Genomic DNA, 12,046 nt, shown 5'->3' with positions numbered 1-12,046 from the left:
CTTGAACATGAAGAAACAGTCCCTGCTCGACAGAGCTTACAATCTAATTAGGACAGACAGACAGAACACACAAGAGATAAGGGAATATTAAAGTGAGGATCATGAAATAAGGGTTCTGAACAAGTGAATAAGGGTTAGGAGTTAAAAGTAGCATCAAAAAGGTGGGCTTTTAGCTTAGATTTGAAGACGGCCAGAGATGGAGCTTGACGTACCAGCTCAGGAAGTCTATTCCAGGCATATGGTGCAGCAAGATAAAAGGAACGGAGTCTGGAGTTAGCGGTGGAAGAGAAGGGTGCAGATAAGAGAGATTTACCCAGTGAATGGAGTTCCCGGGGAGGAATGTAGGGAGAGATGAGAGTGGAGAGGTACTGAGGAGCTGCAGAGTGAATGCACTTATAGGTCAATAAGAGGAGTTTGAACTGTATGTGGAAACGGATAGGAAGCCAGTGAAGTGACTTGAGGAGAGGGCTAAGATGAGCATAACGACACTGGCGGAATATTAGTCGTGCAGCAGAATTTGTGTCTTGGCGTTTACTGCCAGCTGATTTCTACCATGAGCTAAAAACGCTACCATGGCTTAGTAAAAGACCCCCTTAGCAATTCCTAAATAGAAGGCAGTAAGTGCTTCCGTGCTAAGCACATTAATATTTTTACAGGTCTCATGCGCTAATAGAAAAATTAGCATGGGACTTGCAAAAAGAAACAAGAAAATTCCTATTTAAGGGATGCACAAGAAATGGGCAGAGCACACGGGAAAGTCCCACGTTAAAACGCGCTAAGACCATTTCATAGCACATCTTAGTAAAAGGACCCCTAATTAACTAATGGTTTTTTTTTTACTAAAGATTAATGCATGCTATCTGCCACTGCTGCAGATAAATGCACTAATCATTATAGTAACAGACCCTCTAACCTATGAAAATTAGATAATTTAAAGCAAAGAATAGTAGTTAAAATAGACCTATTTCCATGAGCTTAAGCCTACTTGTAAACTTAACCTCTTAATATTCATTTTACTGATCAGATCTTAGAAATTATTAGTTTGCACTGACCAATCAGAATGAATCCCATGGCAATAATGAAAGTGAGAATGTATCCTCGGATTGGCTCATTGTTTTTTCCATGCCCTTTGGCAAAGAAGTGAAGCCCTTTATAGATGTTATCCTTACAAAGAGCCTGTTGAAAAAAACAGATCAGGTTAAGACTATGGGATTTGTTTTATTTATTTATTAGGATTTATTTACTGCTTTTTTTGAAAGAATTCACTCAAGGCGGTGTACAGTAAGAATAAATCAAACATAAGCAATAGACAATTACAGCAGTAAAAATATTCAAATAATACAAAGTCAGACAAACTTATGTACTTATACCCCAAGAATAGGAGTCAGCTCTGTGGGTGCGAGAACCCCCACTATTGAGCAAACTGCTTCATTTTGTCCAGGGAGGGGTACTTTGTATTATGTTTGGCACCCCCAATTATTTTGAAATGTTGGCACTTACACGAAAGGCAATTTCTGCTGGATTCTATAAATGGTGCTTTAATTTCCACGCAGAAATCGAAGCATATTCTATAATTGTTAACTAATCAGCGCAGTCAATTAGATGTTAACAAGAAATTCTTAGCACTAACTAGCGTGAATTAAGATTTACGCGCACAACTCACTAAGCGTATTTTGTAATGTGCTGCGCAAAAATTCTAAGTTGCATAGTTGAAAAGGGCACGTGGCGTAGGCATTTCTAAAATCTAAGCGCATTATTTTAGAATACACCCGCTATGTGCCTAACGTAGGTGTTGTGATTTATGGCCGCAACTAAATTTGGTCGCGTGGAGAGGCACTCAGCATATTCTATATACCGCGTGGAAATTTAAGCCTGTTCTATAAAATTTAGTTGTACTTTAGAGAATCCGCCTAGGCATATTTTTTTCCATGAGAAATTTTCAGGTGCCATATATAGAATCTAGCCTTTTGTGCATAAAAATGCTCTTTTTACATACAGAAATGCATTCTAACATTACCCCCTAATGTCTGTAAAATGGCAATTCTTCCACTATTAAAAAACAGTTACTGGATCACATATATTAGAAGATACCATATCATGCCTTCCCACTAAGTTGCAAACAAAAAGATAAAGAAGGGGGTAGACCAATGTAGGTCTAACATGTATGGTTTATTAAAACATTTCTGACTTAGTGTAACTGCAACAGTGACTCGACACAGTCCTGTATTTCAGCGACACAGGCGCCTGGCTTCAGGATTCAAACAATATTATCAGTACACAGTTGTAAAACAGGAGTGATGAAAAAAAAAAATCCCAATCTAGTAGAAACTAATTTCTCCAAAAACAGCTTTGCAGTGAGATTTTCCCGCTTGCAACTTGATGCTGTTTTTGGAGAAATTAGTTTCTACCAGATGTTTTTTTTTTCATCTTTCCTATTTCACAACCATGGATTGATAATATTGCTTGATTCCTGAAGCAGGAACATATGTCGCTGAAACGCAGGACTGCGTCGAGTCACTGTTGCAGTTACACATGGAGGGGCATTTTCGATATGACGTCTAAGTCCGACTTTGCACGTTTTGCAAAAAACGTCCAAAATCTGAATAGGAAAGAAGGTCATTTTCAAAAAGAAAAACGTCTATCTTTTCTTTTCGAAAATACAAGGTTTTGTGATTTGGACGAAAATTTTGTTTTTTGGTCCATTTTCAAACAAAAAAACGTCCAAGTGCAAAACTCACAAAATCAAATAGGAGCAGCCAGCATTTTTAGTACAATTGTCCCCCTGACATCCCAGGACAGCAATAGGGCACCCTAGGGGGCACTGCAGTGGACTTCATATAATGCACCCAGGTACACATCTCACCATTGCTCCCTTATCTTGTGTGCTGAGCGCACCCAAAACCCACTACCCCCAACTGTACACCACTACCATAGCCCTTATGGGTGAAGGGGGCACCTATATGTGGGTACTGTGGGTTTCTGGTGAGTTTTGGAGGGCTCACAGTTTCCTCCACAAGTGCAACAGGTAGGGAGAGATATGGGTCTGGGTCCACCTGTCTGCAGTGTACTGCACCCACCACTAGACTATTCCAGGGACCTGCATGCTGTTCTAATGGACCTGAATATGGTATCTGAGGTTGGCATATAGGCTGGCAAGTAATGTTTTAAACCACATTTCTGGGGGGTGGGAGGGAGTTAGTGACCACTGAGTGAGTAAGGGGAAGTCACCCCTGATTCCATCCAGTGGTCATCTGGTCATTTAGGGCACCTTTTTGTGCCTTATTCATTACAAAAACAAGTCTAGCTCAAAACGTCTTAGTGTTGTTTTTGGACGGTCTTGTTCTGTTCCATTATGGCTGAAAAACGTCTAAGTGTTAGGAACGCTCAAATCCCACCCTTAACACGCCCCTGACATGCCCTCTTGTGATTTGAACGCACTTCTGACGGACTTCATAGAAAATGTCTAAAAATTGGTTTTGAAAATACCAATTTGGACGTTTTTGTGAGAAAAACATCCAAATGCAGATTTATGCCACTTTTTGGTCGCTTTTCTCTTTTGAAAATGAGCCCATATGTGAGATGTTTTTTAATAAACCACATATGTTGGAACCACATTGGTCTACCCCAGTTTTCTTTTTGTTTGTCTTTGTGTTTTGCTGTTAAGGGAGATATTTCTGCTTTTTTTGTTTTCTTCCCACTAAGTTGCACCAGTAAGGGGTCAGCTGATTTCAAAACATCACATTTAGAGGCCGTTTTTTTTAAAGCTACTCACCTGGGTGGAAACTCGGTGGCTAAAAGTACGTGTGTTGTTCTACACTGTCTACATTTTTAATTGCATTTAGATGAGGCTTTCCCGGGAGTATGCTTCAGTCAGAGAATACCTTCTCTTTAAACAGTTGAAAATACATACATTCTGGAACAATCCTTGCACTTGTAGCTGCTTTGGATGAAGACAATTCACATACAATTCATGGTTATTTTTAGCAAAATTCTACCAGCAGAAAAGGCTGCTGCAAGTGTTCTTTGGTACGTTGAGCTCACAGAAAGTTTCAAAGCTAAAGTAAGCACACTCTATTGCTTCGGAAATTGGGGTAAAGTCTGCAAGAAAGATGTATCCACACTGACTTTTCCCCAAAACAGACATTTTTAAAATTTTGCTCTTTCTGTAAGGCTAGACAAATGGGTCACCATGGCAACTAGAAATTTCCATCTGGCATGTGGGCCTATGTGAGTCTGAGCCAAGCGGTGCAGGAAATCTCATGATGGTTTCCACCAGATTGGAGAACAGAAGACCAATGTGAGAGTTCTTTGTACCCCACGCCTCAGAATCATGCTGAGCCACATGGTGCAGTGAGAATGATGTCCCTCCTCTGGTGGCAACTGTGGCAATGAAGAGAAAGTTCTCGCTCGGTAGACAGCAGGGTGAGAGATCAAAGGGGGGTCTGGGGAAGATGGGGGACGTTGGTTAGTTTGGTGGGGTAGGGACTGGCTAGCTGACTGGCTTGCTGGGTGGTAAGGGCTAGCTGGAATGGGGGTAGGAGCTGAGGGTGCTGATTTAAGGGAGGGCAGAGATGGTGGGATAGGGGATGGAGGCTAGTCGTGAAGAATAGGCTAAAAGAGAGCAACTGGATGATCTCAGGGTGGAGGAGGGAGAGAGTGAGAGTGAAACTGGGTGAAAGGGTGATGGACGGGGAGAGACTGCATGGGGATGGGGAGAGAGGTGGTATGGTGAGGGGGGGGGGGGGTGGACTGTTGGCTCTGTTTTCTGCTAGTGGCCTGCAAAGGGTCCATTATGGGAGTAAAGTGGTGTGGTAGGCTGTGTTAGTCCACTTTTAAAGGTAATAATAGAAATAAAACAAAACATAAAAAAGAAAATGAGATGATACCTTGTCTATTTGATTAGCTTAATACAGTTTTTGATTAGCATTCAAAGGTAACCCTTCTTCTTCAGATCAGAAAAGAGCAAATGTTGACAAATATCAGAATATATATAAGGGGAACACAAAAGCATTCCAAATGAAGGACATTTTAAGACAATCCAGGAACGTAAGACTTTTGAAGTCAAAAATATTTTGACACCCACGAGACAGGACATAAGTAAGATCTGGGTTTTCTATCCCATTATAAACCATAAAATTATACTGCTTTGTCACCCTCTTATAAGCCATCCATCTTTCCGTGTCTCTCACCCACCCAGCTCTCCTGTTTCTCACCTAACCCACCCCACCTTTTTCCTGTGAGACTGTCATTGGAATGCTTTTGAGTTTCACTTATATATTCTGATATTTGTCAACATTTGCTCATTTCTGATCTGAAGAAGAAGGGTTACCTTTGAAAGCTAATCAAAAATATATTGTTAGTCCAATAAAAAAGGTGTCATCTTATTTTCTTTTCTATGTTTTGTTTTATTTCTATTTATTACCCTTGGATAGAGAATGAGGACAGCCTTAGTAAATAAGGCCCTAAAGGAGCCCCCCCCCCCCCCACACACACACCCAGTTCCTCAAGTTCAGTGGCGACAACTGACTGGGTGGATGTGTGGAATAAGGTCCTTTGGCCTTGCTCCTAAATCCAAAGAAAAATCTGTCATGGCCTGAAGAAGGGTCTCATAATGGGAGACATATCCGATGCTAAAGACAAGAACCAACTCACACAATCATCACATCAGACATCATAAAGCACCCAAGGTGACACCTCTGTGGATGAGCATTTTTCGGGCCACAATATTAAGAGGGGATTTTAAAACAATTCAGGTACATAAGACCTTTGACAACAACAAAACAGGGCTTAACAAAGATTTGGGTTTCCTATCATACTATAAATCATAAGCTAGTCATAAAGACCCTTAGAAGCACCACCTCATATAAATGACAGAATTTAAACATCTGAAGAGGCCCAGAAGTTTAAATGTCATTTCAAAACAGGAGCCATTCACATGTGGGGAAGCTCAGTACATTTAGATAGCAAAGTGGTCTCGGCAGAGCAGGGAGGCAGAGTGGTCTGGATATGCGTACAATATAGATTTGGATTCCCCATTTCACACAGGGAATTCATGTCTGTACTGAAAAACATAGATGTCTGTATTTACAGCTGCTCTAAGGCATATCTAACTGTCTGCCAGGGCAGCTGTAAATATTAATGACTGGTTGCCCTCCTCCAATGATGCTAACTGTCCCCTGATCAAGCCCCTACCCCAATTTCAGCTCTTCCCCCTATTAGAGCCTCTGAAACACCCCTGCAAAGCAACAAACTCCACATGGCACACCCACCCACTTCCTATTAGAGCCCCCCCACCAATGGCTTCTGCCTCCAGTGGTAGCATTGCAATACTACCTCTAGAAGTCTCAGCAGCCATTTTGGATACTCTGAGATACAAGACAGGATTGAGATGGCATTGCTTCCACTCCACTAAACACCGGGGACCCACGGTAAAAACAAGCAATAGCTCAGGGATGGGGGGGGGGGGGGGGGAGGAGGAGGTACTGTTTCAGGAGCTTATGCCTTGGCGGGGGTTGAACTTGAGATGGGGCTACCATTTGATGGGCTATTGCCCACAAGTGGGGATCTTCACTGCAGGGGGGCTGCAGTGTGTGTGTGTGTGGGGGGGAGGGACTGATATTGCGTGTGGATTTGTGGGGGCTCTGGCATCACAGAAAGGCTGTCAACAGGGGGAGGTGCCGATGCTGGGATCAGTGTCCTTTGCAGAAGGAGAAACAATTTTAGAAAGCTGCTGTGTGTATGTGAGTGTGTGTCTGTGTTTTGGGGCTGGGGGAGGGGTAACATGTTGGTGCTTTTTCCCACATGCATCTTTCTAAAATTGCTCCTCCTACTGTATTTGGAGAGACTTTGATATGCAGTCCTGCACCTATTTTACAAGAGGCCCTGCGTTTGGCGGGACCTCTTGTAAAATAATGTGGGAATTCCCTTCTTTTCTTTCTATCTAAAATGTCTCATCATGCATTAAATTAGTCTAAAATTTATTTATTTATTACATTTGTATCCCACATTTTCCTACCTATTTGCAGGCTCAATGTGGCTTACATAGTACCATAAAGGCGTTCACCAATTCCGGTATGAACAAATACAGTAATGTTGTGGTAGAATAAGGTTCGTTTGGGGTTCTCAAGCCAGACCTCAGGACACACCAAGCCAGTCGGGTTTTCAGGATACCCACAATGAATATACATGAGATAGGCATTGCATGCAAATCTCCATTATATGCAAATCAATCTCATGCATATTTATTGTGGATATCCTGAAAACCTGACTGGTTGGCTGTGTCCCAAGGACTGGGTCGAGAACCCCTGGTCTAATAAAATAGATATCATTTTATTTTCCTTTTTTTGTTTTATTTCTATTTATTGTCTTCCTGTATAATCTGTTTTCTGTAGAAGAAATCTGTTTTTGTTTTGTTTTTTTTGTCTGTAATAATTGTTTTCAACTAAATGCTTGAGATCTATATTGCCAGTCTGGTTGTCAGGACATCCACAAGGAATATCCATGAAACAAATTTATTTTCACTGCCTCTATTATATACAACTGTATCTCATTCATATTCTTTGTGAATAACCTGAAATCCTGACTGATTGGGTATATTCTGAGGGCTGGGTTGAGAACCACAACTAGAATATTTACATGTGTAAATATTTACATCATTTTCCCAAAAAATAATGCTCTGTTAAATACATGTGTTTGATGTATTTAACAGAGCATTATTTTGGGGGAAAACAATTTTGTTCCTCTACATTTCAGTTAAATACAGCTTTGGTTCAAGCAAAAGTACAGAATAAGAAAGCCAAACTACTTTCCATACCTGAAAAACCTTGGGTGCACTGACAAGTGATGCCAGTGCTGAAGAAAGAGTAGCAGAGAAGATTCCTGCAGTAATTAGGGGACCAAACCCAGAAACCATGCTCATAACCTTTGGAACGAACACAAACAAAGAATAATTTACATTTATAATATATTGATTCCTTTAAATAGTAATTAGCCTGGAAGCACAGTGATTCCCTCAAACTGTGTATTTAGAAATATGTACTCTAAAGAAGTACTGGACATCATCCAGGTTGGCCACCCCACCTCTTTCTCCTTGTGCTCAGGGATGCTTCAAGGAAACAGCAAAGCAAAGGCAAGGCTTGTGAAGTGTTCCTTCTGTAAAAATGGCCTGCCTTGCATATTATTTATTTAGATTTTGCTCACACCTTTTCAGTAGTAGCTCAAGGTGAGTTACATTCAGGTACAATAGGTATTTCCCTGTCCCTGGAGAGCTCTTAATCTAAGGGGTATGTTTACTAAGCTGCATTAGCATTTTTAATGCGCCTGTAAATTTAAGGCGCGTTAAACTCTAATGTGCCTATACATTTCTATGGGCGTGTTAAAAATGCTAATGTGCCCATAGTAAACCTAGCCCTAAGTTTGTACCTGAGGCAATAGAGGGTTAAGTGACTTGCCCAAGATCACAAGGAGCAGCAGTGGGATCTGAACTGACCACCACTGGATAGCAAGACTAGTGCTCTAACCACTAGGCCACTCCTCCATGTCTAGCACTGTGTTTATTCTAGGCTCTGGGTTCTTCACTATATAACTCCTTGCCTGCCAATTGATGGTTTTCTGTGCCCCCTATTCTGATCTCTCAATTTCCATGATCCCCCCTCTGATCCCCTTTCCAATCCCCCCTGCCCAATCACCCTTCCAGGCCCACCCAGTTTTGATCCCTCCTACCCAATTGCCCTTTCAAGCCCCACCTTATCTGTTCCTAACTCAGACCTCTCCCACTGCCGCCAGGACATATCTGGAGATGATTCCTATAGTGTGCCCACACCAAAAATTCAGGGACAAGGACATCTGCCTGGCAGCATTTCTATGAGAATAGTCACACAGATGTCCCTGCAGAGCAGAGGGGCAGCTGAGTAGTCAGTGCTGTGGATTTTAATCTAGGCACCCAGGTTCATATTCCATTGCAACTCTTATTTTAAATGATGAGCCCTCCAGAGACAGGGAAATAACTACTGTACCTGACTGTACACCACCTCAATAGCCCTTGGCTTGCAGGTGTCTTTAATATTAGGTATAGTCCACCCGATATTCAATATGCAGTGATCAACATTTTTTTAAACACTGATCATCATTGGCTAAATTTTCCCCCGATATTCAGTGCCGGGCCATGTCCGGGCACCAGCACTGAATATCGGGGGATAATTGTGAGCCGGCTGGGCACTGGAACCAATATCAGCCGGGGCCCACATAAGTTATGCGGCCCAGCTGAAAATAGGTCTGGGACACGCATAATTTTAAAAAAGTTTTTTTATCAAGGGGCACCCAAGCTCCCTCCCACCCACCCCCAATAATACCCCCTCCTTCTCTCCTCCTCCCCCAGCAATAAGAAGCCCCCAAGGAACATCCCCTGCTTCCTGCTGTCAAGGTAGGCCCCCCTGGGCCTACCTATATCCCTGATCCCCCGGCCTACCTATATACCTGATGGTCCAGAGATGGTCACTGGGGGGGGGGGGGGAGGGGGCAGGAGTGCCCCCAGTGATCACTTCTGGACCACCAGGGATAAAGGTAGGTCCAGCAGGGCCTACCTGCATGGCAGGGGGAAGGGCATTCCGGGGGAGGGATTCTTATTGCTAAGGGCTGGGAGAGGGGAGGAAAGGGGGGCATTGTTGGGGGGGGGGGGTAGGGTGGGAGGGAGCTCTGGGTATTTTTTTTAAAGTTATGCGGGTACCAGCAATATTTAATGTCAGCACCTGCATATCTAAGCAGCCTTATTTAGGACAGCTCCTGCCCGCTTAAATCACTTGAGTATCAGCCCAGTACGTATATCTCTGGTTCTGAAGAGCTCACAATTTAAAGGTAAACAAAGAGTTGAAGTGGGATTTGAACCCAGGACTCCTGGTTCACAGTCTACTGCACCAACCACTAGTCCACCCTTCAGACTTGACTGCTGCTATATTCAGAATGCCTACAATACCTGATGTTGTCAGGGAGCTAGTTTCCCTTTCAGGGGTGAAGAAGGGGGACAGTAACCACTAGAGGAATCATGAGGAGTCATGCCTTAATCCCTCCAGTGGTCAGCTGCTTCATCAGAGCACCTTTTTGTACCCTGGATGTGATTGAAACAGGTCTAAATAAAAATGTTCTTCTTTTTAGATGTGGACGTTTCTTCCCATTCCATTATCACTGTTGGATGTCCTAATTTTGGGCCCTCTTTAGTCTCGTCCCAAACACGCCCCTTTGCTACTTGGACTAGCTTTAGTATAAGATGTCCAAATTCTGCTGTTCTAAAATTGCATTTGAACATTTTGATAAATGGACTTTTTTTCGGGGTTTTTTGAGATGTTCATCTACTTTGAAAATAAGTACCTCAGGGGTTCTTTTACCAAGCTGCAGTAAAAAGGGCCTTTTTAAATACAGCAAGTAAAAAGCCTGAAAAAAACACATGGCCATGCGGTAAGCTTGTATTTACCATGTGGCCATGGGGGGGGGGGGGCACTTGTCGCCACTCATTGAGGTGGTTGTAAGGGCTCCCGTGCTACCCCAGCGGTAACAGGGCAGTGCCACCAGGTAACCCCCTGCGGTATATATTTTTTAAAAATCCAGCAGCACTGGAAATGGTGTGCGCTGGAGGTGGAACTACCACTGGCAGCTGAATTGGGCTGGTAGTAGTTCTGGGTTGCTACACAGCAAGCCTGTTGCCGAGTGGCAACCCTTTAGTAAAAGGGTCCCCTAGTGTGTTAAGATAGGGTGCCTATGTATGAGAAGTCTTTCTGGCCCAGTATGATTTCTTCACCCACCTCAAAGAAATCTATATTTGTTTCCCTCTTCCCAAAGCCCTGCCTAGTTTCTATATTTGTTACTCTCTACCCAAAGCTCTCCCTAACTTCTGTATATGTTTCCCTCTCCCTTAAGCGCCCCTTAATTTCTGAGTACTCACTTTCCTATTACTCGGACTGATCCCCAGATGCAAATTTCCCCTCTCTTCAGATGAACCCAGTATAGATCCTGAATTTCTGATGCAGAATTCAACAGTTACCAGGCAGAAAGAGAGCTGCTTTCCTTTTCCTACCAGCTCACCACCTTCTGCAAAAATTAACAGTGCTCCCTTGTTGCTTTGTATTTTTGATTTATAGGTACAAATCAAAATTTGAAGCAGGAAACAACACCAATTTGGAAAAGGGTAGCAAAGCATATTGAAATCTTCCACGTGTTTTCGGGATCACTTGCTAACCTGGAAGTTATTCATTAATCCAAAACTGCATTTTTCTGTACGACAACTGGAAAAATCATAGCCCAAAGCACAGGCCGCAGATCCATTACAGTTCATTCCTTCTGTAATTGTATCGTTGACATTCCCGGTGGCATCACGAACAACACTAGCAGCTGTGGAAAAAATAAGAGCATATTATTCGTCCTCCCTTCCATCCTTTGAACCTATGTTTGAATACAAAACTTGACCATACTTTCTAGTAAGGAGGTGAGTTTAACCTCAAAATGAAGATACATGTTTGTTAAGTAAAAATTATTTTACTTAACAACATCCTTAGCGATAGAAGAATTTAGATCTGAGCACTTTGGTGAAGATATTGTTAAAAATTGACATCCTTCCTCTCGATTTTTTCCTACAGAGGTTTTCTTCCAATTATATTGATCTTGGAAGTTTTTACTCTGTTGTTTTTTTTCGGAGGTTGGTGGAGCCTATGATGTTAGCCAATACAGTGGTGTCCTAAGATGTTGGTACCCAGGCCTTTTGAGGCTTATTGTATTTATTTAAAGTTTATTTATACATTTGATCCCGAAATGCCCAGTCTAAAGGTATATTATAGAGTGCTTTTGGAGGTAGTTTCTTAATTTTGAGTGCAATTTGAAGTCTACTGGAGTGAGCTTTTCTTTATGTGACCCAACCTTATGGCTTAGCTCACCATGGATATATATTTCCAAAGGATTTCAATAATGCATCTTAATTTGCATGGGTAAAATCACTGTTAAGCTGAACAATCTTTCACCTAGCAGCACTATATATATATATATTTTTTTTCATTAAAAATAT

General features: G+C 42.2%; 1 protein-coding gene across 1 annotated transcript in view; it reads right to left on the bottom strand.

The window, feature by feature from the left end:
• SLC12A1 (solute carrier family 12 member 1) overlaps positions 1 to 12,046 on the bottom strand; it is a 222,896-nt gene that overhangs the window by 97,853 nt on the left and 112,997 nt on the right. The window contains 3 exon segments of the mRNA XM_030189548.1: positions 1,053 to 1,176; positions 7,814 to 7,921; positions 11,228 to 11,379. Coding sequence (XP_030045408.1) covers positions 1,053 to 1,176; positions 7,814 to 7,921; positions 11,228 to 11,379 — 384 coding nt within the window.

The sequence above is a fragment of the Microcaecilia unicolor genome, chromosome 1 (genome assembly GCF_901765095.1).
Source record: "Microcaecilia unicolor chromosome 1, aMicUni1.1, whole genome shotgun sequence".
NCBI lineage: Eukaryota > Metazoa > Chordata > Amphibia > Gymnophiona > Siphonopidae > Microcaecilia > Microcaecilia unicolor.
Note: the sequence above shows the minus strand (reverse complement) of the source record. Positions and strands in the feature narration are given on the sequence as shown.